At 42.9% G+C, this 20,270-nt stretch overlaps 1 protein-coding gene across 1 annotated transcript in view; it reads left to right on the top strand.

The window, feature by feature from the left end:
- The window catches only part of LOC126267742 (uncharacterized), a 45,974-nt gene extending 26,257 nt beyond the window's left edge, over positions 1-19,717 (top strand). Inside the window, exon 3 of the mRNA XM_049973044.1 lies at positions 19,544-19,717. Within this exon, the coding sequence (XP_049829001.1) occupies positions 19,544-19,717 (174 nt within the window). The remainder of the gene's footprint in view (positions 1-19,543) is intronic.
- The last annotated feature ends 553 nt before the right edge of the window (positions 19,718-20,270 follow it).

Raw genomic sequence — 20,270 nt, 5'->3', positions numbered from 1 at the left:
AGACGTGGAGCTTCTCCGTTTACGACCTGATGGCCATGAATGCGCAAGATGTTACATACCCTACCAGCATTATGCAGTGAATACAGCGGAGGAGTTCGTCGTAATCTTTGTGTGTGTTTGAGCACTCTTTCATGCTTCCACTGACATGTCAGGCTCTGTTTCCCATTATTACCACAGGCGGAAGATCCCTCAGTCAGAACTAATGTGGTGGCCATGTTATCCAGCAGCATAGAGAGGATTATTCCGCAACTTTTCCTGTCATTGCTGGATAGTGTTTCCGCAACCTTCCTCCAAGCATCAATGTTCACGACTACACCCCAGCACGTCGGAGTCTGAGGGGAGAGGTATGCTGCGGGCGAAATGCTTTTCGCTCGTGTTGTTGCAGATATGGCTTACCTCTATTGAGGCGTATTTTGTAGGGCTGTGCTACAAATTTTCCATGACATCATAGACATGATGTCGCTATTTCTACCAGTGTACTTCTTTCTAACACTGTGATCTCACACACTAGAAATGGAGTGATAGCTTAGCAGTGATACATAAATCGAGATAATGCTGCATTGTGATTGGCTGAGAGCATCGTGACGTCGACGCGATGCTATTCGACATTGACGCGACGTCGTGGCACAACGTGCCGTAATAGTGACATTGACACATAACTCACATAATTGGGTAACATAGGTACAATTTTGGAAAATATAGAATTATGAGAAGAATTACATATCTGCCTGGGTGTGTTGTCCGCTGGTGCCTCTAATGACGAGATATTAATTTGTTATTAACAGATAGATCTTGCGTGGCATAATTTTTTATTAAGAAATAGATACAGCTTGCAACCTATCCATATAGTGCCCACTCAGGTGTCCTAGTTATAAAAAATGAAGTTGGAAGGGATGCTCCAATAACAGTGGTATCTAATTAGGGCATACACTGCACTGTGATTGCCTGAGAGCATCATGACGTCGACGCGGCGTCGGGAGCAGTGGGATGGATCTTGCGTAATTGGACAGAATACATAAAACTGTGGAAAGTCCAGAAGAAAATACGAAACTGGGTGAGAAATACGTTAAATTGGGGAAAATACGAAAAATTATGAAAAATTCGTAAAAATGAGAGTACTTACATAATTGCCTAGGGTTGACCTTTGCTAGTGCCTCAAATGACATGATATTAAACTGGTATCAATAAACAGCGATAGCCTAGAACGCAAGTTAGGTGACTTACCGTAATTTATTATTCACAAAGACACAGTCTGATCCTACCTTTATGCTACTCTGCTCTAGAGTAACCCCACCCACTGAGTTATAAAAGATGAACGTGTTAGAGGGGGTGTCTGATCCTCATTGGTGCAGGGGGAGGGATGTGGATGGTGGAGGAGACGAGAGGAGTGGAGGGGAGGGGATGGTGCTGGTATTTCCCTGGGATGACCTTGACTAATTACCAGTGGTTCCCTGGGGGAGGAGTGGTGATGACCTTGATTATAAGACGCCCAAGTGTGTAACCTGATACAAGATGTCATTATCTTATCAGCAGCGCCCACTATATACCAACTAGACTCTAGATTCTAGCAGTCAGCAGTTAATCGCGCTGAAGACGACCTCTGTAAAGCCTGTCGAAACGTCAGTGACATAGTTGTTTTAGTGTTCAGAATGACACTGCCTAACACCCAAAATGATTTTACTCACATTACACTGGCCGCAGAAGACATCCTACTAGTGATCAGCTGAAACAGCTATCAAAAAGAAAAGAAAGTGGAGTAAAAGTTCATGTCATGTCTTCGAACCTTGCACGCTGTGTGAATACTTGAAACCCAATGAATTTAGTCCTCTCCTCCTCCCAGTCAAACTATTCCATATCATTGTATTAATCTCTTGCACTGCACTGCAATATTACCACCGCTGGACCAATGTTCACAGCAGTAAATGGAACGAAGCTGCAAAGTCCACTGTAGGGTAAAACATACTCTTTCAACATCCATTTCCTCACTGTGAGGTCTTTAAACAGACAACAAATCACCTTTCTCCACCTACATTGACTCATATAGATTGTGCAGGCGGGAATTTGCAAAATATCTACACTGACTGCAAACTGCATACAAGAGTCATCAGTCGAAAGTGTAAAATCTTGTAACGTTTTGCGCTATACTCAGGCATAGTTCATTGTTGAGGATAGTTTTGTTGGGGGCATCTCGACCTGCATAACGGTTCTCTTCGTCGATTTACACGGCATTGTAGGTGTGTCATGGGATCGGATTATATAGATAAATCTCTTGTTGCATAGCGTTAGTAAATAGGTATATTACAATGCTTAATATCATGTTAACAACTGAAAATTTTAAATTTTTAAAATCGTGAGTGTGGTTGGGCATCACAACCCACACATTATACAGTGATCTCACGTGACAAAAAACGGGTTCTCTACTGAGCAGTACCAAGACATACTCGGGAAAAGAAAGTTCTCTCACGAGAAAAGATTTATTGTGGACCATACATTCCCATTCTTCATGGCAAGTGGCAAACATCTACCATTCCCAGAAGGAGAAAATTTGTCATGAAGGGTGCGCAAAAAGCTTGTTGACACACTTACTGTGTATGGTCATATTCAGATAACGCTGTTGTTGTGAGCGCTGCATGGTTGCAAACTAGTGTCCATACGATGAGTCTCATTCGCCCTTCTCCCCCTTCGTTAAGGTTGTATGTCGCGCAGTCACAGGTCGTCAGGTACACCACCTCAGCGCTGCTGCGGTGACATCCCGAAACGGGTCACTGTCTCCATCCCTGCTGCTACCTGTGGCTAGGACGAGAGCACTCCTGTCCATTTCACTGTTGATCGCTTATCGCACACATGCCGGCGACAAATGCCACGCCACTGTCTGCGTTCTGTGCTGCGCATTGTCCTATCATACCACTCTGTGCGTCAGTGCTCTCGCCTCCATCTGCTCCATTCATCTGAACAGGCTTCTACAAACATGGTTACCAACTGTGCTACTTAGGCGTACATATTCACTCGTCCAACAACTTCCACTTCCTTCCCTACTGTTCTATATTACTGCATCTTACAAAATCTTATGACCTTTGTTGAGTTTACCCAGCTGTCTGTACAAAAATGAAATCAATTGTCTTAACAAAATGAACTTATCTACATAACAGTGACTAAAGTGATAACATAACTGAAAAATTTAAATTTTAAGAATTGAAATATTTTATTCTTGCATTAACTTGACTTAAAATCATCATCATTATCTATTTTACATAGGACCAACGTCCTACAGATAAATTCTCACACTCCCATTCACGTATTGACAAGCATGGTGGTTAACTGTTAAACTCTATTACTACTTGTTAGTCTGTATTTATTCTCACCACTTCACACCTCCTGCAGAGTTCACTGTGTTAAAAACTATTCATACAACTGTTACCTACTTTGTTTGAACGTGGATCACCCAACACCATATACTTACGTTAATGTAATACGCTGTATATAGGACCTGGAGAGACATAATTTTTTTATTAACAAATATATAAGCTTTTCTTTATGTTTACATATTACTAACCACGTCTCTTGTACTCAGAATTTATCATGTTTCTTCTTTGTATCTCTCATCTAATGGTTATTTCCTTCTTTCCATTACATTCCTCAGTACCTCCATCTTCATCTCACCACACCATAAACATAAAACAAATTTAGGCGCATGGCGCGACATTATATTATATCATATTACATTCAATTCCTCCTTTTGATGATGTATCTGAAACAGTCTTAAAGTGCACAACACAAAAATCTGTAAGTAGAAGCCACTAGTACTTTACCAAAGTGCTTCGTCAGCTTAGCTTCTCTTGCCTCGATCTGCTGCCTAATGCCCCGATTTGATCATTTCGATGAGCGCCTCGTCTGCCTATTTGTTCAGCAGGATTAGAAAACTACCTGCAAAATTTGTTTTCCTGCTGCGGGTCCCTAACCCTACTCGTCGCATACTACCTAAGATTGGCGATCCCGACGCTCTCTGGAGAGTACAGCTCATTTCAGTACTCCTTCAACCAACTACAAAATGGTTAACTCTTTCTCTGATGCAGACAGAAAACTCCCTTCTTCTCTTCCTAAATTCAACAAGTGCCTGTCGTCAACGACAAATACCAACTTGGGTAGCGGCAGCTTCTCCTGTTCGAAAGTGCCTGTGTGTGTCGGGTAGCCATATAGTCGCCGATTCCTTCAAGGCCTTTCCATTGCTTGTTTGGAGTGTTTCAGTGTGGTGAATCCAGGCACCATTTCTGCCATGAGGTTACTCCGCCAAGTGTACCTGCGGAAAGACAGTTGTGACTGTCGTTCTCACAGCAAAAGGGAAGTTAATACTGAGCTCCTGTCTGCTGTGTTACATCTTAACAGGGTTCTGTTGATCCAAAGGTAAGTAAAGATACTACTGTATCAGGCCAGTCTCAATAGTTCCCGTGAAAGCTCCTCTGCCCAATGATTTGCATGTCTATGTTGTATTGCTCACTGAGAAATCAGGTACCAGCATGTCATGTTTATGTGTTCTTCTCGTTCAAGATCCTAAACGGGTTACCAGTTATAAACTGAGTGTATTCTTGTGATTTAAGTTTATCTATAAATATTACACCTCTTGAGTAGCAACTTGCTGTAAACAGCTTTTGTGTTGAACTGCCTGAGTTGACGCTGGACTTAAGAGGGTGCATCTTGGCGAAGGGGGCCATGGAGTTAACTGTCTATTGGAATACTGATTCAATGCATTTATTTGCGCTGTTAAATTGTTGGAAAGGGGCAAATCTGGCACCTTATCTGAAATTGTAAGTGTTTTACGGTGTTTTGCTATGTGTGTTAATATTGTTGTTTCTCCCGTTTCAGAGCTCTAAAACTTAATTGTTGTATTGTATTTGTTTAAATCTGGTGTGCAGCCTATTGGGACCTCCCAAGAGGTAAATATGTTCATTCCAGCTTTTGAATTAGATTCTTTGACGCCTGTCACAATAATGTCTTTTGGTGTAGGAAATAAAGTCTAGTTCGTAATTTAACTCTTGTTATTCAAACTCTGACAGTTGTTATATTTACCGACTTGCTCACAGGCACTCTTACACTATTTTGCTGTTTATTTATTGACACATGCAAGTATGATTATATATTTTGATGTTATCTAATTGGCACCCTCGAACTATCTTGATGTTTTCTGTTATAGTTTTCTGGTGGATTTAAAGAATTTTTTGATGTTATGTGGTCTGGTTGTCTCGTTTCCTCATCACTGTCTGTAAATTATTTTCTTGTTATAGTATTTGATTAATTGTTGGAACTTCCAGACAAGTTAACAGGTAGCTAATACGTGCTTAAATAAACTTAGATGTCGAGTGTGTGCCTTTTGTAAACTGTTTAGTAAAATGAAATTTGTGAAATTTTTCAGCTGAGTATGGACTCAGTCATATACCAATCCGGGATCCCCACATCCTTACCATTTCAGTGGTAGGAGAGTGTGGTTATTGGGTGGGTGGGCAGTTGCACATGCTGATAGTGGACAAGTGGTGTTTTTGGTAACTATTGTTGTCATTGATTTTTCAGAGTATATGGCCATACGAGCAAAAAATGTGATGTGGCTGGCTTATTTAAGAAAGAACTGCCTACATTATGAATTGAAGGAATCAGAGGAGGGAAGTGTCACTGAGTTAGGTCAATGTGTGCTGGTTGCATTAAATTGTCTGGTAAACCTTACTGCAGAGATAGTTGGGGAGGCAAGTGCTGCCTGCTTCGCTGGTAGGAAGTTGCTTCCTGATGTGCAGAAAAATGTTACCCTGTTAGTTGGCGCGATTTCCACACAGATGCAAATTTTTCGTTTAGAGGCACTATTAGATCATGTCATTAATAGGGTTTGTGATGTGTGTTGGGTGATGTAGGTCCCATGTTCTTGCCAGATATTCAGATATATATGCAGATAGTGCTGATCGTGAACAAAGTGTAGATACGACTGAGGGTCCAGATATGAGGAAGGACTTTAGTAAACTACCGAATCCACTGATTGCAGTTCTCCAGAATATTCATATATTACTATTAAAAGTACCAATCGAACGTTGATGTTATTATTGTTAACTGTTAGACCGCAAAAACATGCCAGATTCGGCACAGCATTGTGTGCAAATGATTTATATGTTAACTGTGAGTCGGTTAATAAGGCTAATTGCCGAAGTTTTTCAGGCTGAAGGGTCGCTAGAAGGGTTCCGGAAGAAATGTATCTTAGAAAATCTAGGAACTCGTACATGAAAGGAACCTATTGACCAGTTTGTATATGGTGCAGGTGTCTAATAACCCTTTAGGAGATTATATTGATATTGTACGCCTGGCAATGGTGTCACTCTGCTTGGACGTTTTCCAGGGTAAAGATGTCCTTAATACCTTAGAAAGGATGGAACCAGAAGTTCGTCCGAGAGTGTTATTTGCTGCTAAGCCGCATACATTGTCATATTTAGATCAAATGGTTATTGGCATTGAGAATATCCGATTTGGTGACGAAAAGCAGAGTGTCAGGGGTTAGAGCAACAAGGGTAGTTAGGAATAGATGCTGATGTCAGTGGCCCAGATAGAATGCAGAACTTACCCTATGGCGTCTGCTTCCGATGTGGCAAGCAGGATCGTTTTGTTAAGTACTGCGAGGAGCTGTGGGACTGGCATTCGAAGAGTTGACGCTACCAAGTGGTGCCTCGGTGTGTTAGTCACATTTTGCCGCCAAGCGGCTATTGAAAGGCTTTTGCCATTGATAAGGTGTGTTTCCCTTTTTTGTGCTTCACCCTCGGTTCAGAACTGATTTGTACATTGCTTGATTCTGGCAGTAATGCTGTTTTAGTTAATTACAACTACTACTGTAGTTATCACAGAGTAGGAAAACACCCAATTTTGTAGGCTGTTTGCGGGAACTACCACTCTGTATCGGGTAGCTTATTAAATGTTTTGGCGCAAGCTCGTTTTAAATTCAGAATTGCGGGTTTTACGTGATCCTTAAAATTTATTATCGCCAAAGGACTTACTACCAAGATATTGTTGGGCTGTGATTTTTAATGTGCTGCTCACTAGGTGCCGGGATATGCAGGAAAAGGTTTTTCCTTTAAATTCCAGGCTGAAAAGAGATATAGAATTTGTAGTGACTTCAGGGGTTGCCGATGTACTTAATGTTCTGGCTAAAGATACTAATTTCAACATACACTCCTGGAAATTGAAATATGAACACCGTGAATTCATTGTCCCAGGAAGGGGAAACTTTATTGACACATTCCTGGGGTCAGTTATATCACATGATCACACTGACAGAACCACAGGCACATAGACACAGGCAACAGAGCATGCACAATGTCGGCACTAGTACAGTGTATATCCACCTTTCGCAGCAATGCAGGCTGCTATTCTCCCATGGAGACGATCGTAGAGATGCTGGATGCAGTCCTGTGAAACGGCTTGCCATGCCATTTCCACCTGGCGCCTCAGTTGGACCAGCGTTCGTGCTGGACGTGCAGACCGCGTGAGACGACGCTTCATCCAGTCCCAAACATGCTCAATGGGGGACAGATCCGGAGATCTTGCTGGCCAGGGCAGTTCACTTACACCTTCTAGAGCACGTTGGGTGGTACGGGATACATGCGGACGTGCATTGTCCTGTTGGAACAGCAGGTTCCCTTGGCGGTCTAGGAATGGTAGAACGATGGGTTCGATGACGGTTTGGATGTACTGTGCACTATTCAGTGTCCCCTCGACGATCACCAGAGGTGTACGGCCAGTGTAGGAGATCGCTCCCCACACCATGATGCCGGGTGTTGGCCCTGTGTGCCTCGGTCGTATGCAGTCCAGATTGTGGCGCTCACCTGCACGGCGCCAAACACGCATACGACCATCATTGGCACCAAGGCAGAAGCGACTCTCATCGCTGAAGACGACACGTCTCCATTTGTCCCTCCATTCACGCCTGTCGCGACACCACTGGAGGCGGGCTGCACGATGTTGGGGCGTGAGCGGAAGACGGTCTAACGGTGTTCGGGACCGTAGCCCAGCTTCATGGAGACGGTTGCGAATGGTCCTCGCCGATACCCCAGGAGCAACAGTGTCCCTAATTTGCTGGGAAGTGGCGGTGCGGTCCCCTACGGCACTGCGTAGGATCCTACGGTCTTGGCGTGCATCCGTGCGTCGCTACGGTCCGGTCCCAGGTCGACGGGCACGTGCACCTTCCGCCGACCACTGGCGACAACATCGATGTACTGTGGAGACCTCACGCCCCACGTGTTGAGCAATTCGGCGGTACGTCTACCCGGCCTCCCGTATACCCACTATTCGCCCTCGCTCAAAGTCCGTCAACTGCACATACGGTTCACGTCCACGCTGTCGCGGCATGCTACCAGTGTTAAAGACTGCGATGGAGCTCCGTATGCCACGGCAAACTGGCTGACACTGACGGCGGCGGTGCACAAATGCTGCGCAGCTAGCGCCATTCGACAGCCAACACCGCGGTTCCTGGTGTGTCCGCTGTGCCGTGCGTGTGATCATTGCTTGTACAGCCCTCTCGCAGTGTCCGGAGCAAGTATGGTGGGTCTGACACACCGGTGTCAATGTGTTCTTTTTTCCATTTCCAGGAGTGTAGATCATTTAATGAAATCGGAGTCCGTGCGGCTATTATGGCTGCTGAGTGAGTTTCCTGATGGACAGATTAAGTGTTCCTAACGAAATCTAATATCAGATTCAACTAACTGATCCGATTTTGGTCCAGCAGATTCAATACCGGCTTTCGATATAAAAGATGTGGGAGTTGTGAAAAATCATAAATTAGCTATTAGATGATGGCGTTATTAGACCATCTACTTCGCCTTCTGGGCTGTCAAGTCTATGGTGCTGATATCGAATAATGTAGTATACAGACCGGTCATTACTTACCATTATTTAAATTATAAGGTGGTGTTGCAATCTGTTTTTCTTATTTAGTAGTATAATTGCTTCATGTGGTTTTAGTAACAGAGATTGATCTTAAGCTTTCTCTCGTTTTTCGGGTATATCATATCAGCTAAGGTGATTAATACATATATCAGTCCCGTGCCCAAGCTGTTTACAAGTTCCCATTGCCCAGGGACCAAAAGGGCATTGACCAGTTCATAAGCACTGTAAATGTTTTAGAAAATTTATCCCCAGTTTTGCACAACTTGAGACCTCGCTTCATTATGTGCATCAGAAAAATGAGGAATTCCAGTGGGAAGATTCTCAACCGGCAGCCTTTGATGGCTTTAAACAATACTCCTATTCTGGGTATTCCCGATTGCAACTTGCCTTTGCTTGTGCAGACAGACGCATAGGATTGTGGTGTTGCTCCCATTTTGTTGCAAGAAGATGATTGAGAGCGGGGGCCTTTGATTGATGCTTCGAGAACCTAGTCAGCTGCTGAAAAAAATTATTCTTTTTACAAGTTGGAAACGTTGGCCGTCCTCTTCGGCCTAGGAGAGTTTAAGTTTTACCTGGAGGATAATAAATTTGGACGGAATTTGTTAATATGGTGCTGACTTTTATTCCCGCTAGGCTCATTACGTTCAGAGAAATTGCAAGATGAGCAGTAGAAATATTGGCGTTTCGGTCTGAAGAAATACATATCCGGAGGAAAGGGAGAGGGGGGTGGGGCGGTTCAAAACTGAATCGTGGATATGCTTTGTCCCGTGTCTCAGGAGAATGTTTCGGAATTTGCTGAAGAAGCAAAAGGTACCGGATTTCACGGCAGCTGCAGCATTTCTCTCTGAGATTCCTTCACTGTTTGTTCATCTTAAGGAGAGACAACAACAAGATAGTGAGTTGGGTGAGATTTGGCGAAGGCTGGAGCTGGTGTCCCAATGAACAACTTTTCCTTGAGAAGGGAGTGCTAAGTTACCACATTCAGTACAATAGGAAACTCGAGGTCTGTCTTCCTGAATGCTCAATCCCTGTTGTCGTAAACTATTTTCAGCATTCATTGCTTGAGGGGAATCTGGAAATTTATAAAACCAATATGCAGTTTCAGGAACACCTGATCTGGAAAAGCATGAGCTACAATATTAATTAATTAGTAGACCACTGTCAGGAATGTAAAACAGTTAAGCCTAACACTAACACTAAAAGGTTTTTTTTGCATCCCAGCAGGAAACCTGGTGGAGGTTCTTAAATTATAAGAGCTTCTTATGCCCAATAGGTATATTAAAACTTATTCGTCCTTGGCTCAAACAGTCAGTGAGGTATCTTTCAAGACACTCTTTGGGTAAAAGATGGAGACGTCTATGGCTAATATACCTTGCACATTTTCTTGTACTCAGTTGGGCAGAAAGTAGGCGGTACTGGCTTTTGATCGTAATGTAGTGTTGCTTCTCACCCTCGCAGAATAGCAGTAAGTCTTTGTGCGTGGGGCGCTGACCAGCTAACATGGAAAACGTAGATTGGTCCAGCTACTTTATGCTTGACTTCTTTGTTCTGGACAGTGTGCTTATGGCCATCATCTTCTGGATTGTCAACATCTAAGATGTACATGTGATTTGAATAATCAGGGGTTCTGTGTCTCGAACTTCGGCAAGTCCTCGAGTTTTATGGACAACGACAAGACTCACAAATTGTAATGCCCACAAACATCAGATATTTTTTATTTACTTGTGCGTTCTGAATGAATACTTTTTACTATTGCTAGCCATAGGTGACCACATGAAGCAGAATATATCCCTCTCTTCTAGATTCTGAACATCAATAGATGCCAGTTTAGTGGCAATATCTTTCGGAAGCGAGATGCAATTGTACCGTGAAGAGAACTGTAGACATGCAAGTGTTTATCAAGATGGAGTGCACGGCTGAGTGCCTTTCCTGACCACCTTTACTACACGTTGGAAAGATGGCTGAATATGACACTCTTGACAAAAGTTTCCTATCATATCACCACTGCTCTGTCCTGATCCTATCCACAAAAGAGCCAGCAGCCACAGAGTAGACCGGTGTGGCTGCAGGACTTACTTGGTGATCCGTAAAAGAGCAGACAGAGGTACTGCTGCTAGGTTCAGAGTGGTGCTGAAGCGACGTCCGCTGCTATGTACGTCCATAACGCTTGCGAGACCGTCCAGTATGCAACTGCGTCATCAAACGAACTGGTTTCATCAGCCCATAACATGTTCATGATGATGATGAGAGAGCCTGCAGCATTGGTGTTTGGGGACATGGCGTATACATCGTCGACGGACCTGCGTGGGGTGATGAACACATCATTCTCTGGTCAGTTGTCGGATCAGTATCTGCAGGTACAAGACACATGCATGTACGACCTCCATATGAGTAATTAAAACATGATATACACAGGTGTCTATAATAGTATACTCATCTTCTACATTAATAGCTTCCAAATAAGTCCAAGAGCCCTGTGTCACATTATTATTTGCAGCAATGTCTTATAATATCATATCTTGCTGATGTATCACAATTACATCATCCAGCGAGTGTAGGAATGAAAGCCCCTGTTGACTCCGAGATTGTCCATGGAACGACTGTGATTTCAAATGAGATGGTGTGACTACTCCGTTCCTCAATGATGATGACAAACCAGACTGTGGTGGTGTTTGTAGGCGTGGTCAATACATCGTACATGAATCGGGCTGGGACGACAAATGCTTCATTAACTTGTCAGTTCGTGGCGTAGTTGTTGTTGCAGGTGCATCTCCAAGTCTACACACGTCCCTCACATTTGCATTAGAAGAATTAGAAGAAGAAGAAATTAAACACTGAACGCATCTGCAAGAAGCACACAAAATATGGAAAAAAAGAAAAGAAAAGAATGTACCTGTTGGATCAATAGGATGAAATCGGGGTCACTTATTACCTCTTGATGAAAGCTCATTTGCGTTACAGCACTTCTATTCTGCTGATTCATTTGGCACTGCTGATGTTGCTGCTAGAAAGTATCAAACTGGAATGACTTCTCACACCAAAACGACTCTCGATTACACCGGAAAACCACATTCCTTTGTTTATTTCAACCAACGAGAAACGAGTGTTCGTGTCCCTAGTCATGTGGTTTTCTTAGGTATGATGGCACTTGCTCATGTATGTGCATAGTTAGCGATATCTTTTTCAATTTGTGCCAGTGTTTTAAATAAAGTATTATATTTCAGTGCAGGTGTGCGCACTGACCTATCACTGGCTTCATCCGTCTGTATTTCGCCAATGAGCATTCACTCTCCTCCAAGATACTGAGCTGTTTATGTGTCGAAACCAGCAATTGAAACGGTCAGAGAGAAGAACCGAAAAATGGTTAAAACAAGCTAAATTGTTAAAAGAATTGGACAAAATGCCCAACAACAGCATTAGGTTCTAACGTAGGTCATGTAGAGGATTTTAATGGCAAACCACCTCAGCTAAGACCTTGCCTACTTGGCGGTGCGGTCTCCTGCATCGTCCCCTATGCACCTCGGAGTATGGGATCTCATCATCATCATAGGTATGCATGCTACCAATGCAACTTCTTGGGATTCCATCTGTTGTAGTAACGTACCCATGACTACAGTGTCTGGAAACATATCAGTTTACATTGCATCCAAACATTTTTCGATTCCAAATACATATGTCTGGCAACTCATATCTATTGAGAGAACACTCAGAACAAAATTACCTACCGTTTCCTCACACACACAGAACTAGAAGGAGTATAACAATTTCGTCTTACCACCATATCACCATAGAATTTGAGAATTTTGTATAGGTAGCATACATGACTTAGAGTAGAACGTAATACTATTGTTCAATGTTTTGTCTAATTTTTTAACCATTTATCTTGCTTTAAAAAATTTTTCGATTGCTTTCCCTGACAGCGTCAGATGTGGGAAATTTATTACTTTGGAAGCACATATAATTCAATGCTTTGGAGTAGAGTGACCACACTTTGGTGAGAGAGAAACGGACGAAGATGCTGTAGCGCAGATACTTTTCATATCATGATGCTGTAGATTACGTGTACCTCTCGATAGCTCTCCTGCCCTCTATCGTTATCCGTCAGCCAGTGAGTTCCTGTCAATCTGTCAACATAAAGTGGACCTGGATGGCGGTAAAAACGATTTTCTTCCATTAGTATGAGTTTTGAACAACACGATACATAAAAAAAAACCACATCCACCTTACCCTGCCCTGATGGGTAACCATGTAGCAGCACAAACACACAAACACACACACACACAGTGTAATTATTGTAATTATTACGCTTACAGGGTATAACCGAAAGTGCTTTCAGCTGGAGCCTTTACTCATATGTTTCGCCACTGATGTCGATAATTACATAAAATTCGTTTAGCTTGTGGAGGGTCTAATGCAGAATATTATCCATGTGTCTGTATAATTTTCAATATTTAGTGTGAAAATTGATTAGATCAACTCGTGATCGTATAAAATATCACAGAACAGTTTATAAACACGCCCCATAGAGTGAAATTGATAAAAACATTCCGGATTTTAGCATTTTTTTTAAACACACGACAGAGACTAGTAATACTGCTCTGTCTACAGATGATTTCCGCCAGGCCGTAAGCATAGGCCTCCTAATGCAACTGGATGATCTTAAACGCTCTCGTGAACCATCACTGGTATCTTCCGTTACTACTAATTTTATTGCGGAAGCAGTGTGTTGCGGGCTCTGAACGATGCATGATGATTACATTGATGATGTGCTAGCAAATGTCTGCAAAGCGCGCATTACTAAAATAGGTATGGCATTCTTTGACAACGGCATTCGATGCATTGGTAGTGTTCCACAGACATGGACCATGGTGTGCTACGAGTCTCAAAGCGTTGGAGAATTCTTCTTACTCTGATGATGGAAGAGGCGAAGTCTGTGTGATAGGCCAGTCCCTGAATCTCCACTGAAAGATAATCCTATAATTGAAAACACCAGAGAAAGCGGTGTGAAATATCGGTGCTAATGCACATCCATGAGCAGGCGCCATCAAGCTTAAAAAGCAGATACGAAAACTCGTTTTCCATTGGTTGAAAGAAGGAAAGGAACATGGTTTTCGGCTATGAATGTAAGTCGTTTCGGTGGGAGAAGTCATTCCAGTCTGAGATTTGCAAGCAGTAACATCAGCAGTGCTGAGAGAATCACCGAGATGAAACACTATTATGCAAACAATGGTTCAACAGGCCTTAATAAGCGCCCCTGTTAAAGACGTTTGTTTTTGTTTTTTTCCATGTTCGTACGAGATGTGATTGGAAAGATTTAAGAATGGACTCACTACTGCTTATTGGTTTGGTGGGCGGGTACACAGATGGTGGGGAGTGAGTGATTGCCTTGTCCTTGAACGTCCTCTGACAGGAAACTGCGTTCCTTTATTCAGTTCGTTGTGGCAGCTGGTTGAGTGCAGGCCTGTCAGGGCTTGTTGTTGCCGGATTCTGTCTGCGTGAAAATGGACATATTAAGGGAGCTGAGAGTTCGTGCGAAATTTCGTTTTAAAACCGGGAGATCAGCTTCTTAGACTTACGAACTATTAAAAACAACTTTTGCAGATAATTGTATGAGCCAGTCAAATGTTTTTGTCTCGTTCAACAGACTTAAAAATTGCCGCAAATCATTTGAACGTAAACAACGGTCCGATCCTCCTTCCACCTCAAACACGAGTGAAAATGTTGTGAAAGTTTGCGACTTAGTGCGCTCTGATCGTAGACTTACAATTAGGGAGATGGCTGATTAACTTAATCTATCTTTCTATGCAGTTCAGTCAATTTTAACTGAAGATCTGAACGTGCGTCGAGTGTGCAAAATTCATTCCAAAAGTATTGTCAAGTGACCAGAGACAGTACCAACTTGAAGTGTGCCAAGAACTGATTAATCGAATTAAAAACGACCCAGATTTGTTAAACAGGGTAATTACAGGTGACGAAACGTGGGTATATGGGTATGATCCTCAAACCAAGGGCAAGTCTTCGCAGTGGAAGACTCCAGGTTCATCATGGCCGAAAAAAGCATGGCAAAGTCGGCCGAAGATGAAGACAATGTTGGCGGTTTTTTTTTCGATTCTGCCGTTATTGTGCATCATGAATTTACTCCTGGGGAACAGACAATTAACGAGGAAAGTTTGCGCGAAAAGGTGCAGAAGGAAAAGCCTGCATTGTAGAAAGGCAGGAGTTGGGTCCTCCCCCACGACAATGCTCCATCTCATCGTGCCTTCTACATCGTTGACTTTTTGACCAAATTCAAAATTCCTGTGCTTCCACAACCACCATATTCCCCTAATGTAGCTCCTGCCAACTTCTTCCTGTTTCCTAAACTGAAATTTTCTCTGAAAGGGAAGTGATTTGACTCGATTGAAGACATCCAGGCAAATTCGGAGAGCATCCTTAACACACTTCGGGAAAAATTTTCCAGGAATGTTTCCAAAAGTGGAAACACTGTTGGAATCGGTGTGTTCAGTCAGAAGGGGACTATTTTGAAGGAGATGCATCACAGTAGCACGTAAGTACCACCAATGTACAATTACAAGCCCATTCTTAAAACTTTCCAATCACATCTAGTATCAACTCTCGCTATAGCTGCTTGCTGATGATTAATTTCTTCTTCTTCTTCTTCTTTTCCTTGTTCCTCTTCTTCTTCTACTTCCTCTGTTACAGATGTGACATATGGGTGTGGTCTCGGAGGTGTGCCTGCAACAGCAACCTGCTTCACGACCTGACAAGGTGACGATGCATTTGTTGTTTCAGTCCAATTCATCTATGATGTACTCACTATGTCTAAAAACACTGCCACAACCTGATTGGTCTTCATCACCATGGTTTGGACCGACACAGCAGTGCCCTGAACCATCTCGCAACCAAGAGAGGCCATTATTTCTAGACTCACTTGATGATAATATTGCGGCGGATCTGGAGGATATGATATTACAAGACATTGCTAGAAATAACAATATTACGAGGGACTCGTGGGCTTATTCGGACCCTGATAACTTAAAAGGTGAATAAATTTCAATAGACGATTGTATATATCTCATTTTTAATTATGTGTGGTGCTAATCAATTTCTTGCTTAGTTTGTGGATGAGATATTGGCTATATGCGGAAGTGATTTGCAGCTTCAGCTACTACTCCACCATGTGACCCGATACGATGCGTTCGTCACCCCAGTCTGGGTCGCCGATGATTTATTCACCGTGCTCGCAACCACCACCTGTTGCTGGGCCAGTCATTATCATCATCATCATCATCGTGAATGTGATACAGGGTGATGGAACCACTCGTTTGCCGATGCAATCCGTGCAATTATCTGTGTCTCAATTAGCACGAATCTACACAGTATCGGACCTCACTTCAACTTTATTCTGCACCTAGCAGCAGCAGTACGAGTGCCCGATTTGTTACGGCTTATCAATTAAGCCCAGCATCCGCATTGGATCGCTGTATGATTCCTGGCTCTTTTGGAAACAGGATCTCATAAGCCCGCATTTATAACTCTAATGTGGCCTACAAAGACCCTGCCAGTTTTCTTCATGCATGTCAAGCTCTTGTGGACAGGATGCTGCATAAAATTGACAACGACCTCCACTATTCCGCTATTAAGTGTAACACAGCTCTATACTGTGAGATCACGAAAACCCAAAAGAGTGGGAACTGACGCTGCCAAGGAAAATAACATCATCTTAATTTGGAGGAGAACAGACAGGAAATCACTGGTCTATTCAGTCGCAGAGTGGTTCGGAACTTTTCTCAGGAGCCATTTTTCCAACATGCATGAAAGAGGGCTGGGTGAGGCACTCAGCCATGTAGGAAATCTTGATGCGTACTTGCATATCTGCGATCCACTTAATGGGAGATTCAGTTGCATCCCTCCTCTGCATGATATAGCCACTAAACAGGTATTTATTAATGTCCAAAATCTAAATTAAAGAGGCGTATATTGCTTCACATGGTCACTTCTGGCTAACAACTGAAAATACAGCGTTCGTCCCGAGCGCACAAGTAAATATGCAAGGTGTAGAAGTGTGAAAGCGGAATATTTCTATAGAAGTGTAGGACCCTTGAGACCGCGTCTGCAGAGCCATCTGCTTCCTGTAACGGCTGACGACGAATGTCAATACACAGTAACCCAAGTTCCATACATCGATATATGGTTCAAACCCGTAAACATGTCGAGATTTGTGCCTATTAACTACAATTTGCGGACATTATTGGTTTTCTGTTATCATTTGAAGAACACTGCTGCAGAATCGCATCGAATGCTTGTCGAAGCTTTTGGTGAACATGCTCTTGGGAAAACACAGTTCATAAAATTCAAAAGTGGTGATTTTGATGTGAGAAACGACAAGCGTGGGAAAGCACCGAAAACGTTCGAAGAAATCAAATTGCAGGCTTTATTGGATGAAGATAACACTCAGACTCAACAGGAACACGCGGAACAATTTAGTGTGACGTAGAAAGCCGTTTATCTTCGGTTGAAAGCTATAGGAAAGGTGCAGAAAGTGGGAAAATGGGTTCCGCATGAACTGAATGAAAGACAGCGAGCAAACCGAAAGACCACTTGTGAAATGCTGCTCGCCAGATACAAAAGAAAGTCGTTTCTCCATCGGATAGAGACAGGTGGTGACAAATGGATATATTTTGAGAATCCTAAGCGTCGTAAATTATGCGTGAATCCAGGTAAGCCATCGACATCCACTGCAAGACCAAATCGCTTTGGAAAGAAGACAATGCTCTGTGTTTGGTGGAATCAGAAGGGTGTCATCTATTATGAGCTGCTAAAACCTGGCGAAAACGTTAACACTGATCATTACCAACAGCAGATGATCGATTTAAATCGAGAATTATGTGAAAAACGACCGGAATGTGGAAAAAGGCAATACAGAGTCATGTAGTTCCATGATAACCCCCATCACACACAGCAAAACGGGTCAGGGAAACGATCGAGGCGTTCAGTTAGGAAATACTAAGGCATGCGGCTTATTCTCCAGACTTGGCTCCGTCCGATTATCATCTGTTTGCATCACTGGTACGCCCTCCCTGAACAACGCTTCGGTTCGTATGAAAATGTACGAAAATGGCTCACTGACTGGTTCGCTTCAAAAGAATTTCTTTTTTTTTTTTTTTTTTTTTTTGCGTGGCATTCATAGCCTGCTGGAGAGGTGGAGGAAATGTATAAATAACAATGGAGATTATTTTGAATAAAATATTATTTATGAGTTTCAAACAGTCCGCAACTCGTGGTCGTACGGTAGCGTTCTCGCTTCTCGCGCCCGGGTTCAATTCCCGGCGGAGTGAGGGATTTTCTCTGCCTCGTGATGACTGGGTGTTGTGTGATGTCCTTAGGTTAGTTAGGTTTAAATAGTTCTAAGTTCTAGGGGACTGGTGACCATAGATGTTAAGTCCCATAGTGCTCATAGCCATATGAACCTTTTTTTTTCAAACAACAGATGTGTAATTATTGCAACAAAATTCATGTTTCATACTTCTACACCTTGTAAAACATCTGATGGTCTAGTGCATTTCAGTTCGCAAGGTGTCTCATTGCCCGCAAAACTCCAGGATCTACAAAAAGTTGAGAGGCATAAACCTGATTATACAACTTATGTAGACACTCTGGATGTTGACAAGCCAGAAAATGATAACACTGAGCATACTGAGCGAGACAAGGGGCACTTGTTGGACTATTTCACTTTCCCAAATTAGCGGGTCAAGACCCCAAACACATGGACTTGTTTCTATTCTCCAAGGGTGGGAAGGAAAACTATGTGTGTATCAAAAGCCGAAGGAGCATCCAGCTTCTTGTAGCCCTACTACACAATCTAGTTCACACTCAGTGAGGTGTTAATAATTCTTGACAGACATCAACTCACCACATCGAATCTCAAAGGTAACTAACTTTCACGACCGTTACAGTGTGTATTAAAAACAAACACGATTCGCATCCTCATCTTAGTGCTACTAGCTCCCCTCTTATACGACTATATATGACTAAATATCATCTTTAAGATGTAGAAACACGTCTACCAAATTTCGTTATGTTACCCAACTCCATCTTCGTTTTCCCACTTTTTTTCCACCGGTCTACTTCTCATGTGCTGTCCCAACACATAAAATTTATAATAAGAAATAAGTACCTATTAATAAATTCAAACTTATCTGTAACTTCTTAGAGGAAATACTTCATATACTGCCGGCCGGAGTGGCCATGCGGTTCTAGGCGCTACATCTGGAGCCGAGCGACCGCTACGGTCGCAGGTTCGGATCCTGCCTCGAGCATGGATGTGTGTGATGTCCTTAGGTTAGTTAGGTTTAATTAGTTCTAAGTTCTAGACGACTGATGACCTCAGAAGTTAAGTCGCATAGTGATCAGAGCCATTTGAACCATTTGAACTCCATATACTTTAATTGCGTGAATAATTTTTTTCGTTTATTACATTCTGCCACCCCATCTTAATATTTTTTCATTTATTACATTCCTTCAATCCTAGACACTGTGGTTTCACAAACAGTACGCGCACAAGAGAGTATCTTGTGTTCTCAGTGGCACTTCAGTCACAAATAGTAACTCCCAAACTTTGTTTTTTATCTAACAGACCACGTGTGAGGGCGACATGGGCGGCCCTTTGATGTGCAGCACGGCGCCCAACGGGCATGGCCTGTTCGGTATCGTAGACGGGCGCATAGCCATGCGGACTCGGGTGATGGACCTGGACTGCGTCCTGCCCCAGCGAGAGAACCGCTACTTATCCGCCGGCTACTATCAGTAAGTGCCCTCCAATTCGCCTGTCCCAAATAACGCCTCGAAACGATTCCTAATTTATTGCTTTTCTCTTTCCCATGTATAGTGCGTTTTTAAAAGCAATTCCAGACCTCCCGCAGGAAGAGATCTTTTACCCACCACTCGAACCTATTATTGACGACCCAAACCCAACTCACGACAAAGCGACGGAAGGCATACATTACGGACCAATCGCCACATCTCGGAAACCGATGGGAGGTATAAATCAAAGTCCAAATAAACCAACTCGGAAACCGACTGCGAGGGGTAGCGGCGCTCGGAGGCTTAAGGTAAGCGTCCTACTTTCTCTGCTGAAAACTATTCCAGTTTGCCATCCTAGGCTGAGTAATAGTAAACCACTAGAAAGTGATTAAAAACTTCTCACTCAAACTTTGGCGCTTGGTGCGAGGGATGTAGCGCAAGGATCTTATCCGCTGCTCACTACATTTCTTTTAGAATGTGTTTCGACCGGAAACTTTTTTTTCAGAGGTCAACCATGAGAAATTAGGGCACGCCTCATCTACGCGAACGCCTAAATACTG

Source organism: Schistocerca gregaria, chromosome 4 (genome assembly GCF_023897955.1).
Source record: "Schistocerca gregaria isolate iqSchGreg1 chromosome 4, iqSchGreg1.2, whole genome shotgun sequence".
NCBI lineage: Eukaryota > Metazoa > Arthropoda > Insecta > Orthoptera > Acrididae > Schistocerca > Schistocerca gregaria.
Note: the sequence above shows the minus strand (reverse complement) of the source record. Positions and strands in the feature narration are given on the sequence as shown.